The following is a 17,420-nucleotide window of genomic DNA, read 5'->3' as shown; positions in this document are numbered from 1 at the left end:
AAACTCTTTTCTTAAACTAATGCAAAATAATTGCAGAAATATAAAGAACTAATCCATAAAGCTGGGAAAGGAAATAGGACAATCACCAGAAGGCTTGGTTAACTATTTCTAACAAAAGAAGAAACTGGGGAAAAAAACCAACTGGAATTGCCTTCATGCAGATAACATTCCAATGATCCTGTCTTTTATGTAATACTGACTTTCCATTATACCTGGTCTTATAGGTAGCAGTATGGATTTTATATGTATCTTACTCAAATGGTATCTTACCATTTAGTTCAGTAAGACTAATTCCTATGTAAGCCTGAATTCCTATGTGGCTTGAAATACATTTACCTTTCATTTTGGTTATGTAAATATAATTTTAGACACTGAAAAATAATTTCTTTCTCTGTTTTATAATGTCTATTCTGTATTAGGAGAGTGAAATCTGGTGACATGAGCTGGGTTGTGGAAGAGTGGAAAGAGGGTCTTTCCACCAGAGTCCTTCAGAAAATTCATGACCTTGAAAGTCAAGTTGAGAAATTTAAAAAGGAACGTCAGCAAAGGCAATTTCAACTGGAGTCTCTGGAGGCGGCTTTGGAAAAACAGAAGCAGAAGGTAGCATAATTACTATTTTTGAAAAAAATACCATCATCACATTTCTCATAACTCCTGCATTGTGTTGATTAAAAGCTTGCATATACTAAAAGCTGACAAGTTGTTGTTGATTTTTACAAGCTCTTTATTTTATAACTTGTTGTGAACTGAGGAAAAAAAGGAGTGGTGACCAGTAATACCAAAAATGTTGCCTATTATTCTTGAAGATTAAATAAAAGGATAACATTTAATTGAGTATTCACAGGCCACAATCTGTTATTGTCTTCACGTAGGGAAACAACAGAACATAGTTACAAGTCCTTATACATGGAACATGCATTCCAGTATTTTTATGTGAAAAAAAGCCCTTCTATTAAAAGGAATTTATGTTTCTTTTACATTAAAAGGGATATTCCTTTCTGATCAGGTTTTGTGTAGCTCCAGTTAAAGTCAACTTGGTGTCCACAAAAATGAACACACAACATTTAAACTGGTCAAAGGCAACACTTGGTTCATAAGTCATATGGGTGGGACAAGGATGAAAACTTTTTATTTGTTAAATTTACCTGGATATAGTAATGGAAATGAATTCACATGCATTAAAAATTACAAATTATAAGCAGCATTTGGAACACTTAAGGGCCAGAGCAAAAGGTTTATGGAGCTTTAACAATGTGGCTAAATATCTAGGAGCTGAAATAAGTATAACATAGTTTTTCTACATTCCTCTGATTTTTAAAACCAAAATGCCTAAGAAGACTCTGAGACAGAATATGGAAGGGTAGTATTGTTCATTTTTCATCCTATTGATTCTCCCTATGCTGTTTTATCTTAGTGGGGGGGAAAATGCAGGGATTTTATGTGATGGGAAAGGCAGCTTGGTACCCAGAGGGATGTGAAGGAATGTCTCTCTTTTTCGAAGCTGTTAGGTCAATATTTTCTTTCTTTTTTTCCTTATTTTAATTTGCAGGAATAGAAATAGAGCTCTGTTTCATACCTGGTTTAGTTCTTGGGGACTTCAGCAGGCTGTTTTGTGCCCAAAGATGGTTACTTATGCCATGAAATAGGAAAATTAGATAGCTATCTATTCTCTGTAACCATGTGAATCACGTATTATTAAAAAAAAAACCTAAGGCTACTGTTACATTTCCATAAAATATAAGTGTACCAAAACTGGGCAGCTACTAGTTGGCAACAAAGAGATGTAGGCAACTCCAGGTCGCCAATAGTCGCATTGTTGCAGCTGAGATTGGTAGCCCTATGAAATAGGCTCTGAAAGTCAGACTATGCGGATACATGTTCATGGATTCTTTATTATTCTTTTATTAAGGTTGATAAGGAAAAAAATGAAGGTGCAACCTTGAAGAGAGAAAATCAAAACCTGATGGAACTTTGTGATAACTTAGAGAAAAACAGGCAGAAACTTTTTCATGAACTTCAGATGAAAGAATCACAAATTAACTTTCAAGAAGGACAACTCATTTCAAGCAAGAAACAGGTTGAAAGTCTAGAGCAAGACCTTAAAAGGTGAACATCTTTTTTTAAGCAAGGGAGTAAAATAGGAGGAGGTTGCACAGTTGTCTTGGCTGGTCAGCACCAAAACCATTGCCAATTGTGTCTTTAGCAGTAGTGAGAAAGGAAATTCCAAATCCAATCTTATTTCGTTAAAGGCACTTGGTTGTATTGGAATTGTATTCATTTAGAAGACCAAAGCTACTCGTGCATCATAAAAAGTTAAAATACTTGGAAGCTTTTAACTTAGAACCTACATAAAAAAGGAACATTATAGCAGTGTTTAAAATTATACATGGTAAAAGGAAAGTGAAGAGAGACTTTTGTCTTTCTGATAATAACTGCTTCTAGACTGAATCAAGACAAAAGGAGACACTGAGTCCATCATTAATCTATTCAAATTGCCATAATAAGTTGGAATGATGGCCACCAATTTCCACTGCTTTAAGAAATGGTTGGATAAATTGATGAAGGGACAAAGCTATTAATGGATCCTGATTATGTTGGCTGTGTTTTCCTTCTAGTAGCAGTGACAATGTGCCTCTCAAGATCATTTTTAGGAAAAACCAAAGCTGGAGGGTGTTCTGTCCAACTTGTGGGCATTTCATAAGCATGTAGTTTACCATTTTGAATGGAATACTGATTAGATTGGCCTTTGTTCTGATGCAGAAAAGCTCTTCTGATGTTTTTTAGTTACTAATGAATTACATAAAACAATACCCTTTTTTCAGCTTTGTTTTATTTTTGTAAATAGGAACATTTTCCCTGGGAAATTATAGCCTGTCTAAAATTGGCACTGAAAAATTTGGGCCTAGCATCCCAAACTGAGCATTTTAATAGATAAAATAGTTTTAATAATTTGTATATATTTTTTTACATTTTCTTCCAGCAGAGTAGGATAAAGTGGTCTGGATTTATATTATAATAAAATGAAGGAAGGCAGTATTAAGTTGCAAATCTGTATAATATTCTAAAATAATATTGACATTTTCAATGCTCCCATCAAGATCATCTTACCATTTTCTTGATTTTAAATACTTTCTGATTAAAAAGGTTTATATTTTTTATATTTTTATATTCTATACAAATGTAGCAATATTCTTTCCTTGAAGCAATAGGAATGATTTCTGATAAACAGGTAGAATTGCTCAGTAAGTTAAGTTGAAATTAATTTACACTGAATTCACTGGTACCAGTAATTTCCTAATGTGTTCCTTGAAATTCAATCAGGTTAAATTCTTAATTTTTTGTTGCTATCCTAAATTTCTATCCCTTTCATTAAAAAAATAGATACAAATCTGAACTGGAAAGACAACCAAAGACCTTTGGAAGTGGAGATATATCTTTTGAAAACACCCCACAGAGAATCAACACTGGCTCTCCAATGGCAATCTACAATGGTATAAGAAATATGTGTTGTTGTTGTTAGTTGCGAAGTTGTGTCCGACCCATCGCGACCCCATGGACAACGTTCCTCCAGGCCTTTCTGTCCTCTACCATCTTCTGGAGTCCATTTAGGCTCACACTAACTGCTTCAGTGACTCCATCCAGCCATCTCATTCTCTGTCGTCCCCTTTTTCTCTTGCCCTCAAACTTTCCCAGCATTAGGCTCTTCTCCAGTGAGGCCTTCCTTCTCATTAGGTGGCCAAAGTATTTGAGTTTCAACTTCAGGATCTGGTCTTCTAAAGAGCAGTCAGGGTTGATCTCCTCTAGGACCGACTGGTTTGATCACCTTGCAGTCCAAGGTACTCACAGGAGTCTTCTCCAGCACCATAGTTCAAAGGCTTCAATTCTTTGGCGTTCAGCCTTTCTTATGGTCCAACTTTCACAACCATACATTGCAACTGGGAAGACCATAGCCTTGACTATACAAACTTTTGTTGGCAGAGTGATGTCTCTGCTTTTTAATGTGCTGTCTAGATTTGCCATGGCTTTCCTCTCCAGAAGCAAGCGTCTTTTAATTTCTTGGCTGCAGTCTCCATCTGCAGTGATCTTGGAGCCCAGGAAAATAAAATCTGTCACTACCTCCATTTCTTCCCCATCTATTTGCCAGGAATTGAGAGGGCCAGATGCCATGATCTTGGTTTTCTTAATGTTAAGTTTCAACCCAAGTTTTGCACTCTCCTTCTTCACTCGCAGCAAGAGGCTCTTTAGTTTTTCTTCACTTTCTGCCATTAGAGTGGTATCATCTGCATATCTTAGGTTGTTGATATTTCTCCCGGCAATCTTAATTCCAACTTTTGATTCATCTAGCCCTGCCTTTCTCATGATGTGCTCTGCATATAAGTTAAACAGGGAGGGTGACAGTATACAGCCTTGCCGGACTTCTTTCCGAATTTTGAACCAATCAGTGGTTCCATGTCCAGTTCTCACTGTTGCTTCTTGACCCGCATATAGGTTTCTCAGGAGACAAATAAGATGGTCTGGTACTCCCATCTCTTTAAGAACTTGGCCCAATTTCTTGTGATCCACACAATCAAAGGCTTTAGCATAGTCAATGAAGCAGAAGTAGATGTTTTTCTAGAACTCCCTAGCTTTCTCCATGATCCAGCGTATGTTGGCAATTTGATCTCTAGTTCCTCTGCCTCTTCGAAATCCTGCCTGCACTTCTGGTAGTACTCTATCCACATACTGCTGGAGTCTAGCTTGTAGGATTTTAAGCATAACTTTACTAGCATGTGAAATGAGTGCAATAGTGCAATAATTTGAACATTCTTTGGCATTGCCTTTCTTTGGAATTGGAATGTAAACTGATCTTTTCCAACCCTGTGGCCACTGTTGAGTTTTCCAAATTTGCTGGCAAATTGAGTGTAGCACCTTTACTGCATTGTCTTTTTTGAATAGCTCAGCTGGAATACTGTCACCTCCACTAGCTTTGCTGTTGCTCAGCTTTCCTAAGGCCCATTTCACTCCACATTCTAGGATGTCTGGCTCGAGGTCAGTGACCACCTCATCGTGGTTATCAGAGACGTTAAGCTCGTCCTTGAATTGTGTAATTTTGCCACCTCTTCTTAATCTCTTCTTCCTCTGTTAGGTCCCTGCCATTTTGGTCCTTTATCATTCCCATTTTTGCATGAAACGTTCCCTTCATCTCTCCAATTTTCTTGAAGAGAACTCTAGTCCTCCCTATTCCATTGTTTTCTTCTATTTCTTTGCACTGTTCATTTAAGAAGGCATTCTTATCTCTTCTAGCTATTCTCTGGAATTCTGCATTCAATTGGGTGTATCTTTCTTTTTCTCCCTTGCCTTTCGCTTCCCTCCTTTCCTCAGCTATTTGCAAAGCTTCCTCAGACAGCCATTTAGCTTTCTTGCATTTCTTTTTCTTTGGGATGGTTTTGGTTGCTACTTCTTGTACAATGTTGTGAACCTCTGTCCATAGTTCTTCAGGCACTCCGTCTATCAGATCTAATTCCTTAAATCTATTTGTTACCTCTACTGTATATTCATCAGGGATATGATTTATTTCATACCTGAGTGGCCTAGTGCTTTTCCCGATTTTCTTCAGTTTAAGCCTAAATTTTTCAACGAGAAGCTCGTGGTCTGAGCCACAGTTAGTTCCTGTTCTTGTTTTTACTGACTGTATAGAGCTTCTCCATCTTTGGCTGCAGAGCACATAGTCAATCTGATTTCTGTGTTGACTGTCTGGTGATGTCCATATGTAGAGCTGTTTCTTGGGTTGTTGGAAAAAAGTGTTTGCTATCACCATCGAATTCTCTTGGCAAAATTCTATCAGCCTGTGCCCTGCTTCATTTTGTACTCCAAGGCCAAACTTGCCTGTTATTCCGGTTATCTTTTGGCTTCCTACTTTAGCATTCCAATCCTCCATGATGATAAAGACATCATTTTTTGGTGTTAGTTCTATAAGGTGCTGTAGGGCTTCATAGAAGCAGTCAATTTCATCCTCTTCAGCACCGGTGGTTGGGGTATAGACTTGGACTACTGTGATATTCAATAGTTTGCCTTGAATTCAAACTGAGATCATTCTGTCATTTTGGGGATTGTATCCCCAAAACCCCATGGACACTACCAAAAGGAAAAAAGAAATATGTGTATCTATGTACATTTTCCCCCTGAGGCTTTTGTGAATATAATTCTTTCTTTACTGAAAGCATCTCATTTCAATACCTTCATCTTTTTTACCATAAAAGATTTATTGTGATATTTTTGTTCAACATTAATAGATTCAAAAATCAAAGACCTTCAAAGAAAATCTTGCAAAGAAATTGAAGAAAGAAAATACCTGGAGGCAGAACCAAAAAGCATGACATCTAAGGTAAGACTTTAAAACTCTGCGTGGTATCCATACATACTAGCTGATTTCAGATAAGAAAGGAATCATGTGATTAATAATTTTAAGGTCAAGATTAGAATTAATAATTGAATAATAATGTACTTTTGCTTTGCTAGTGCTACTGATCAGTCATCGGAGACAAGTATGTGGCCAATTATACACTGTTTTGTAATTTGTAATAACACAATTTTGAATTGATAAATTGGAAATTTATGAGAAGAATTTAATTGGCTAAATATCAATTTTTTCATGTATCAATTATATTCTTACCTAAACAGAAAATAAATACAATTTGTAAAGGAAGGTTGATGACTTGTTTTTCATGCTGCAAAAATCAAAACATATCTTTTGTATATTAACTCCTCCAGTCTTCAAAGTCTGGGTGAAAATGTTGTCCCTGTTCTCTAAGGAGGATGGAATAGGATGATGATGATGATGATGATGATAATAATAATAATAATAATAATAATAATAATAATAATAATAATAATAATAATAATAATAATAATTTATTTATTTTATTTAATTAAATTTTTATACCAACCTATTCCCGAAGGACTCAGGGCGGTTTACAGGGCAACATAAAATATGATATAAAAATAGTATAAATTAAAATAGATTAAATTACATAAGCCCAACAATTAAAACAATATTAAAAGCTAAAACCCCTTCAGTCCAGGCCTGATAGATCAAAAAACCAAGTTTTCAGATCGCGGCGAAATGTACGCAGATCGGGGGAAGGGATGTTGGAAGGGACCTTGGACGTCATCTAGTCCAACCCCCTACTCAGGCAGGAAACCCTGTACCATTTCAGGCAAATGGCTGTCCAGTCTCTTCTTAAAAACTTCCAGTGTTGGACCATTCACCGCTTCTGGAGGCAGGTTGTTCCACTGATCAATTGTTCTAACTGTCAAGAAGTTTCTCCTTAGTTCTAGGTTGCTTCTCTCCTTGACCAGCTTCCATCCGTTGCTTCTTATCTTGACTTCAGGTGCTTTGGAGAATAGATTGATTCCCTCTTCTTTGTGGCAACCCCTGAGATATTGGAACATGTCACCCCTCGTCCTTCTCTTCATTAAACTAGACATACCTAATTCCAGCAACCGTTCCTTATATGTTTTAGCCTCCAGTTTCCTAATTATCTTTGTTGCTCTTCTCTGTACTCTTTCTAGAGTCTCAACATCTTTTTTACATCGGGTGACCAAAACTGGATGCAGTATTCCAACTGTGGCCTTACCAAGGCATTGTAAAGTGGTATTAACACTTCACGTGATCTTGATTCTATCCCTCTGTTCATGCAGCCTAGCACTGTGGCTTTTTTGGCAGCTGCATCACACTCCTGGCTCATATTTAAGTGATTGTCCACTAGGACTCCAAGATCCCTCTGACAGTTACTACTATTGAGCAAGGTACCACCTATACTATACTTGTGCATTTGGTTTTTCTTGCCTAAATGTAGAACCTTACTTTTTTCATCACTGAATTTCATTTTGTTAGATAGCATCCAATGTTCAAGTCTGTCAAGATCCTTCTGTATCTTAAGCCTATCTTCTCTAGTGTAGACTATTCCTGCCAGCTTGTTGTCATCTGCAAATTTGATGCGTTCCCCATCTATTCCCTCATCCAAATCATTGATGAAGATACTGAAGAGCACTAGGCCCAGAACAGAGCCCTGGGGCACCCCACTACACACTTTCCTCCGTGTAGATGCAATTCCATTGAGGACCACACTCTGAGTAAGGCTGGTCAGCCTGGTAGTTCCCCAGTGCTCCAGGATCTTTGAAAAATATGGTTCAGTGGTTCTGAGATCACATCTGCCAGTTCCTTGAGAACCTTGGGATGTAATCCATCTGGTCCTGGTGATTTGAACTTGTCGAGGCTGGACAGGTGCTCACTTACCATTTTCTTGCCTATCTTAAGTTGCGTTTCTAATCTGTTTTTTACGGTACTATTTTTGGTAGGTTGGACTGTTTGGAGGACTACAGATGTGTTTGAGTTCTTCATATATGAAAAACTAAAACCAAGTCTACCGTTTGTTGTTTCATTATCCTTTACTGAAGCGTCTTCTTTATTAAAACCATTTTCTCTCTTAATTTTAGAAGAAAATTAATGCCTTGCATTCAGAAGGTAATATAACTCGCAGAGAAATTGCCCGGCACCAAGCTTCCTCATGTGTATTCTCATGGCAACAAGAGCAAACTCCCAGCCACCTTTTGTCCAGCCGTCGAGAAACTCCTCATAGCAATGGGTCAACCAAGTCACAATTTCCTTTGGAATCTACAGTAACTCTTAGTCCTAATGTGATAAAATTAACCAAGAAAGATTTCATCAATTGCAGTGTCTCCAACAACAGCCAGGACTCTTCAACCATTGAGCAACTGAAAACTCAGAACCAAGGTATTTTAAAAAATATCATAAGCTACTTATTTTTCATATATTTGACAGTGCAGTCTTTTTCTGCAATAGACAGCTGCTTTGGCTAGTGGTTAAGGCACCTAACTGGCTGAGTGACAAACTGGTTGGCAATTCCTGGCAATCGATGGATCAATACTTTTTTGATCCCAAAAAAGGGGACCCTGTATTTGTGGGAAGAAAATGCTAGAAAGAAAAAAAAACATTTTTCTGCAATATCACCATAATATTATCCAATTGACCCTTTATTTTGCACACTCATACAACAGCAGAAGAGTGTATCTGATCCCTTGAATTCCATAGAGTGTGCAGGACTCAAGTACTGCACTTTTTGAAGGAAGCGTATGAGCATTTAAAGTGGTAGAAAATAAAGCTTAAGAGTTGTAGGGACTGCCTAGACCTGTAATGCCGTCTTTCAAAATCACCTCTTCCAAACATCAGGCAATATTTTTTTCTCATTTTGAGTGGTGCTAAGGGGAAAAATGGGGGCCTTGATCCTGTGTCCTTTAATTCCCCAGCACTAAAAGAAAAGGAACCCAAAATGTTAGTATGCCACAACAGTAAAGTCCTAATATTACCCGTTGCTGCTCTTAGGCACAATGGAAAGATAAAATGTGGCTTCCAAGAATGAAATTGATCGTTTATGCCTAATTTGCTGCTAGAAGATAGAACATTTCAAGAAAATGTTATGATTTATACTGAGTATCAGAATAATGGTCTTGGTCTAGGGAAAAGGAAAGGTTTCAAGCCAGAATTTGTCATGGAAAATGTAATAACTGATGTATCATTTTTACGGAAATAATTTATGCAGAGTTCCTTCAGAGGGGTTACACAGGTTTTTCTTGGCTGAGACTATAGTTGGCTTTTGAATGGTATATTTGGAAGAACATGTCACTAACCAGTGGCACAAGCTAGGATAAAAACTAATTTTGTTTGCATTTTCATTTAATTAGAACTAATATAGTTAATAGGATCACTTTCCAATTGTGGATTTAATGATTTCCCCTTTTTGATGTATTGTGATGAGATCGTGACATAGTTTGATAAGAATATTAAGAGGTCTTCTATATTCTGAGGGCCTTAAATTGTGTACCACTGCTCAGAAACAGTATAGATCAGTGGTGGTGAACATGTGGCATGCATGCCAGAGGCGGCACTTGGAGCCCTCACTGTGGGCACGCACACTGCCGCCCCAGCCCCGCCTCCCCCTGTGGCCCCCTCCTCACCAACAGCCTGGAGGAGAGTCATCCCTAGGTGCCCGCACGTAGAGCACAGCCAAGGACATGGCAGCCGGGCAGTGGGGACAAGACACCGCCCTTGCACCCCATCACATGCAGATAATGCTGCGGGGTACGGGCGGAGGGCGTGGCCACCATGACGCTGCTGGGCCGCCTGGGTGATCTGCTGCTGCGGGCCGTGGAGGTGGTGGGGCAAGGGGTGGAGTGGGCTGGACAGGATGGAGACGGAAGCAGTTTTGGGGAACTCGGTCTCTAAAAGGTTTGCCATCACTGGTATAGATCCTGCCTGTGAAGAAATCTAACATGTATCAAGGTCTACTGTACTTATATTTTATGTATATAATTTTTTATATGTAGAGTTAAGGTGCAGAATTCAGGAACTAGAAAATAAATTACAAATTCAGACACAAGACGTGAATGTCAACATAATGAAGCTTCAGGATACTCATCTGCAGGTGGAAAATATGCAAATGGAATTAACTGAAAAAGAGAAAACTCTGAACAAGGCTAGAAATGAACTAATTAAAATTAAAATACAACTGAATCAAACGACTGATCAGGTAATGTGCTTTTTAAAATCTTGAAATCTTAAAATTCAAAGAACTGTTGTATGCATGCAACTGTTGTATACATGCAAGATCAACCTTGATTGAGTTTAATATAACGTGAACATTATTTGTCTGAATGAGCTGCGTCTCTTTGAGAGGATTTGCATAAACTGTACCCATAGAGTTTCCACAGCTTGGTTTTCTAACCCTAATTGCTTGGGGAGGAGACAGGACCATTTTTTAAACTGCACTTACACTTAATGATTGAAGATTGCTGTTTTGAATAATGCTTGCAAATCTCAGCTCTTTCTCAAGGTGTTCTTACGTTGGCAGGAAAAGTAAACTTCAGTTTTTATTGTATTGGCTTCCTTGTTTTTCTTTTTCTGGTCATAAATACAGGTAATCCTCTACTTAAAATGTTTTAGTGACCATTAGAAATTACAACGGAACTGAAAAAAGTCACTTATGATCATTTTTCACCCTTATGACTGTTGCAGCATGTCCAGGGTCACATAATCAAAATTCAGACACTTGGCAACTGGCCCATATTTATGATGGTTGCAGTGTTCCAGGGTCCTTCGGACAAGCCAAATTAATGGGGAAACTGGATTCAGTTGACAGCTGCAGTGATTCGTTTAACAATTGTGACAAGAAAGGTTATAAAAATGGGGCAAAACTCACTTAAAAACTGTCTTGCTTAGCAGCATAAATTTTGGGCTCAATTGGGGTTGTAAGTCGAGAACCTGTATATATTCATTTTTTACTTCATTAGAGCCATGGTAGTGCAGTGGTTAGAATGCAGTATTGCAGGCTGCTTCTGCTGACTGCCTGCAATTCGATTCTCACTGGCTCTAGGTTGACTCAGCTTTCCATCCTTCCGAGTTCGGTAAAATGAGGACCCAGTGAACTTCCATTATGAATGGTAGATTAGATCCTAGTTCTCTGCATTAGCCATCACATCACTCTGGCTATTTTTTCTAAACTATCAGATGAGTACCAGAAACATTTGCCATCCATATTAACTTTACATTCTCTCTTTATAGCTTACGGCAAAAGAGAAAAAGTTCAGGGAGCTCTCAAACGAGCTAAACTGTCAGAAGCAAAATTTTGAAAGTGTGCAGTGTGCTTCACAACAGAAGATTAAGGACAAGGACCAAGAGGTGAGGTGCTGCATTATAGTTACATCTACCATTTGTTTAATAATGGTTTGAAATTATGATGACCTTCGAAAAGGTGACTCACAACCTGTATTCACACTTAAGATTGTTGCATACCGCTGTGGTTATGTGATCACAATTCAGGCACTTGGCAGCCAGGTCCCATTTACAACTGGCTGCAGCATCCTGTGGCTATGTGATTGCAATTTGTGGTCTTTTTTTGTTTGTTTGTCAATTTCCAGCAAAACCGTTCACTAGGGAAGCTAGACTTCCTCAGCCACTGGTTGCAGCTTTGAGAGAGAAGACTTTGAAGGAAGCATGTGCATTCTTAATTGAAAAAAATATATTTGAATAGTTGACAGGGGAAACCTGAGAAATCTGATCTTTTGAGAATTTCTGGTTTTAAAGTTTCATGTTTATAAGAGAAAATGTTCCATGTTCATCTGCATCCTTCCCTTCCTCATGTCAGAGTTCTTCTAGTCTTTGCATTTACATGAGTAGACAGAATTGTCCCAACAAAGAATGTAGTTTGAAAGCCGATGTGTCCATAGATCTACTATTGGTGCAGGTAGTATAACAGACTAACTAGCAATTTTATTGTATGTTCAGTTTTATGTCAGCCTCTGCCTATCACATGTAGAAAAGTTTCCAGATAGGTATTAGTGCAAAATGCTGGTGTTGGCTTTGCAAGTGGTCTCTAGCATTAGCAGGAATATTTACTCAGTTCCAGAAATTATACAGTCCTATGACCTTATAAGAGCTATGGTGGTACAGTATTGCAGGCTAATTCTGTTGACCGGCAGGGGTTTGATCCTCACCGGTTTAAGCTTGACTCAGCCTTCCATCCTTCCTAGGTTGGTAAAATGAGGACCCAGGTTTTTGGAAGTAATATGCTGACTCTGTAAACTGCTTAGAGAAGGCTGTAAAGCACTGTGAAGCGGTATATAAGTCTAAGTGCTATCGCTATTGCTACGTACATGCACATACAGCTTTTTCTGTTAGGCATCTTTTAGGCCCATTTATTATCTTTGCATTAGATATCACATGCAAAAAGAAATTCCTGTGCATGAGCACAATCCATATATTTGTTGACAGTGATCAACAATAGATGTTGGAAAATATCTATTTTATTTTTACTAGAATGTGATGTCAAACGTGCAGACATTTTTGGTGGATATCAGGGACAAGATGGATAGTTTAGTCTAGTACAGGGGTAGGCAACCTCGGCTCTTTTATGACTCATGGACTTCAACTCCCAGAATTCCTGGATCAGCATAGCTGACTCAGGAATTCTGGGAGTTGAAGTCCATGAGTCATAAAAGAGCTGAGGTTGCCTACCCCTGGTATAGTAGTTTAGATATTGCCTTAAATGTAATGAAAAATGTTTTTGGGTAGAAGAACTGTTTTTCATTTTCTTTCCTCTAGTACAGACATGTCAAACACAAGGCCTGGGGGCCGGATCCGGCCCACGAAGTGGTTTCATGTGGCCCATGAAGCCATCCTGGAAACAGTGAGGCTAAGGCCCCCATTGCCTTGGCCCTGGCCCAGAGACCCTCCTTCTGCCAGAGACCCTCAGATCTGTCCCACTCCTGCCCAGGCCCCCATAGGCAACCTTAATGCAAATGATGTAGAGCTGGCCATGCCCACCCAGTAGGCCATACATACTCTAGCCACACCCACCCAGTAGGCCATGCCCACCCTGGCCATACCCACCCGGCCCCCTAAGGGCAACCGTAATGCTGATGCGGCCTTCAATGAAATTGAGTTTGACACCCCTGCTCTAGTACTAGAATTGTTTCACAATTTTTTTCCCTTAATTGTGAACACTGAAATATGTTGAAACCTTGCTCAAATGACTGAAAGAAAAGGAAGCATTGTGCATATAAGATCTTACTAATTTGTAACAAGTATAACATTTTATGTAAGAACATATCCATGACTTCAGCAATAAAATATAGCTACAAATCAATAAGAATCTAGAGTTGTCAGTTGTTTCAGGACAGAAATAGCTTTTGTTATGTGACTCTGGCTGTTCCATGATTTCCAAATTTTGAACCAGTAGTGAATCTGGGCTGACAAATGTATGAACCTCAGCCCCAAAATTCTCATTCTTGCAGTTTCTCTACCATCCATATTTTCAGATGTGATCCAGGTACAGTTACAGGTAGTCCTTGACTTACAACTGTTCATTTAACAACACCAGAATTATGATGACCTTGCAAAATGTAGCACCTCCATTACCACTGCAGTCCCTTGATTGGTAACTCTTTGTCATGGGCCCCTCAGAGGTTGGTTCGGATAAGGAAGAGAAAGAGTTGGAGCTGGGATCATCCGACAGGGAAGGCATGCCAGGGGCTGAGGACAATGCTGTCCTGGGCCCCTTAGGCATTAGGGGAGGTGGTCGACCAGATGGAGAGCTGCCTGCCTGCCTGCCCAGACCACAGGGGAGGATCGGCTTATACCAGCAGTGGTACTGATAGGCAGCCAATCTCCTGCCTGTTCCACTTGATCCAAGGGCAAGGAGAGGAGCGTAGGCAGGCCCAGAGAAGGGCTGCAAGGCTGCTCTGGAGGAGGTCGCTCCACCCCTCCTCCCAAGGAATACCTGGAGGGGAGTAATTTAAGAAGAAGCCGTGGGGAGTTAGTCTCTGCCAGGAATAATTGTTTGCTTTGGTTTACACTCCCCTCACTTTTACTCGTGCCTGTTGCTGTTTGCCTTATCTTGCTTTGAAGATTGCTCTTCGCATTTTGTTTTGGACCTCGCCCTTCTCTAGTGGCTACATTTGGCCTTTGCTTCAATGGGGCTTTGGAACTGCTTCTTGTTTCTTGTCCTGAGGACTGTCTGGTCTTGTGCCTGGATCCTGCCCGTTGGACTGGACTTGGAATCCTGGATCTTGTGCTGTGAGAGTGCTCCTACTCTGTGGACTTCCTTGGTACTATAGGGGCTGAGGGTGGCTGCCTTCAAGGTAGTGCAAGGTGGAGCTTTACCGGTTGTTGAAGGACCATTGGCTAGAACTTTGTTTAAGAAAAATAAAGAACTCTTTAGAGGCCTACCTTGCATTGACTGCCTGGGTCATAACACTATTTTGCATTTACAACCAGTTGCCAAGTGCCCCAAGATCATGTGATTCTCTGCCAACTTCCCAAGACACTCAATGGCAAGCTGTCAATGAAGGTTGCAAGCTACTGGCTGAAAGAGCTGCCTCCTGAGAGGAGTTGAATTCCTTCAGCAGGTTGCAGAAACAGAACTGAAATCCTGAAGCCAGCAAGGTCCAGCAAAGGCCACGCACAAGTATCTTTTTCCTCAGGGACTAAAAATCCTGTCTGGGTTTTAGCAAGGAAGATTTTCAACTCCTGATGGAGCCTTCCAGAATTTTTGTCATCCCCTTGAGGCACCCTGGACTCTGTCCAGTTAAAACGTGTATATGATAACTTAACAGTCATAATCTGGAGTGCGAGGTTTGTACCTGCTGAGTGAAGCTATCTTGTGGGCAGTGACATGATGTCTTGTTTAATGACTGTTTCGCTCAGTGATGAAGTTTCTGGTCCCAATTGTGCTTCTAAGTCAAGGACTACCTGTATAATATCTTGGACAACACAGACACTTGATGGTGAAAGATTCATGTTTCTAGAAAGCTGGATTTTTTAAATATTTTTTTAAATGGACTTTTTCTATGAGTTTCTGTTTTTAGCAAGAATATTTCTCTACTGTTTACTGCTCGATAAATTAAAGCTTTCCATCTTTTATTTTTAGATTCTCACAACAAAACAGCAGTTTGAAAAAAATGCCAAGGACTGTACACAGAAATTGAGTCAACTTGAACAGACTATACAAACAATGCAATTGAAGGAAAAAGAATTGAAAGAAAACTATGAGGTAAATTAAAATTGTAATAGTAATTATACACCAGGGCAGAGATGAAACAAGATGCAACATACAAGCACCAGTGTATTCTTAGATAGCAAGCTTCCTGTCCTCCTGATGTTTTTAAAACAATTCTTGAGCATTATGACAAAAATTGTAGTAGAAATCAGATAAAATAAAGAAATTTAAGATAAAGGCTCCGTTTAAACAAAGTTTCCTAGAAGGATAGCACAGGGCATACTGGTATGGCTTAAAGGTGTTGACACGAATATATTGTAGAAATGTTGATATTAATAAAGCTATCAGTCTGGAAGGGAAGGATAATGAAATGTCAAGGAATGATATGTATTTGAGAACTAAGCAATAAATATATTAGCAAAGTTTTTGATACTTTTTTGATCTCTGTATCTTATTCCTTTCCTCAGTGTTGATAAACATGCCAATATTTTTGTTTGTTTTTGGTCTGAAAATTACAATGACTGTTCAAGCCCTACCAAAATGCAGTAGAACCTTTTGGGACATTCAACATTGTCTTTCAGATAGATTGACATTTCCTAAATCTCAATTGTTGAAGCCCACAGTTTCCAAAATGTGCACTATGACACCCCTAGAGCACTATGGCAAATTCACAGGGGCACTGCAAGATAGCTTAGATTGTTGTGACCTCCATTTGGGAAATTGTGTTTTGGGCAGTCTTTGGCCTAGGGCACCATGGAAGTATTATTGAAACACTAAGAATAATGTGAACCAAGAAAGTTAGGGAATTCTAGTTTAAGCTGGTGGAAAATGATGCAATCTCATTGTAGTATAGTACATTTGTAGATACATCCAATGGCAAGAGTTTCAAAGAGCTATCTATAACTCTATGCCCTCCACATATGTTAGATTACAAATCCTTGCTGCCTGGAGAAATAGGTGTTGTAGTCTAGTACATCCGAATCACAGCAAATTGGAAAAGGTGGGTCCAGAGCAATTTGGATCAGTAGCCTTACAGAATCATATGCTTGCTGATGACACAGGCAAGATAAATGGGATAGTTTGAGGAGAGTATAGTGCCTTATTGCTTCTTGCATATAGTCCAGTGCTAAAGGACTTGTATCGATTTTTTAAAATCCTGAAAACCTAATTAGCCATATTTATATTCTGGAAGTATTTAATGGTAACTGTTACAAGTTGCAAATCCCAATACACATTCCACCTACCTAAACTCCTTGACTTTGATCATACAGTGGTTCTTCAGTACTTGTCATGAATTGATCTGGGAGGCTCGAGGAGTACTAAAAATGACGAGTGCCAAACAAGGCACGTGACTTACCACATGACCCTTTGTTTCAGCTGGCAAGAACTTCCTTTCTGTCCCTTTTCCTATGTTAGTGACCTTCCCAGCATGACTAACTTCCTCTCTATCCTCTGTGGCTGTCCTCCTCTTTCTTTTGCAGCAACTTTTCCTGCATGGCCAACTTCCTGTCCATTCTTGGGTGGCCCTTCCCCTTTTCCTATCACAATACATCGAGTACCAAACAAACAACTAGTACCGGGACAACATTTTCATGTCAAAATGCATCAAGTACCAAATACTATGAGTTTTGAAGCAGTTGGGTACTGAGGTTCCACTGTACTTTAAGGGAGTGTGTTTTTTTTAAATAGCTATCATGTCAAGAACGTGCTTACTCTCAAAACTGTTAAAGATCAAGAGGCAACGTATGAAGTGAAGTATGTATGCAATATCCACAAGTATATTTTGTAAAGATAGAAAACTATGAAAAGGGAAGGTGGATGGTATAAGCTAATTTTAGCCATTTATCTCTGCCTCCCCCTCCCTCC

At 39.2% G+C, this 17,420-nt stretch overlaps 1 protein-coding gene across 1 annotated transcript in view; it reads left to right on the top strand.

The window, feature by feature from the left end:
- Nucleotides 1-438: 438 nt before the first annotated feature.
- The window catches only part of CENPF (centromere protein F), a gene marked incomplete at both ends in the record, with an annotated part of 29,996 nt that continues 13,014 nt past the window's right edge, over nucleotides 439-17,420 (top strand). The window contains 8 exons of the mRNA XM_081314366.1: nucleotides 439-600; nucleotides 1,910-2,106; nucleotides 3,382-3,491; nucleotides 6,273-6,364; nucleotides 8,479-8,776; nucleotides 10,387-10,589; nucleotides 11,621-11,737; nucleotides 15,486-15,608. Of these exons, the coding sequence (XP_081170492.1) occupies nucleotides 439-600; nucleotides 1,910-2,106; nucleotides 3,382-3,491; nucleotides 6,273-6,364; nucleotides 8,479-8,776; nucleotides 10,387-10,589; nucleotides 11,621-11,737; nucleotides 15,486-15,608 (1,302 nt within the window). The remainder of the gene's footprint in view (nucleotides 601-1,909; nucleotides 2,107-3,381; nucleotides 3,492-6,272; nucleotides 6,365-8,478; nucleotides 8,777-10,386; nucleotides 10,590-11,620; nucleotides 11,738-15,485; nucleotides 15,609-17,420) is intronic.

The sequence above is a fragment of the Vipera berus genome (assembly GCF_964194415.1).
Source record: "Vipera berus genome assembly, chromosome: 1".
Lineage (NCBI taxonomy): Eukaryota > Metazoa > Chordata > Lepidosauria > Squamata > Viperidae > Vipera > Vipera berus.
Note: the sequence above shows the minus strand (reverse complement) of the source record. Positions and strands in the feature narration are given on the sequence as shown.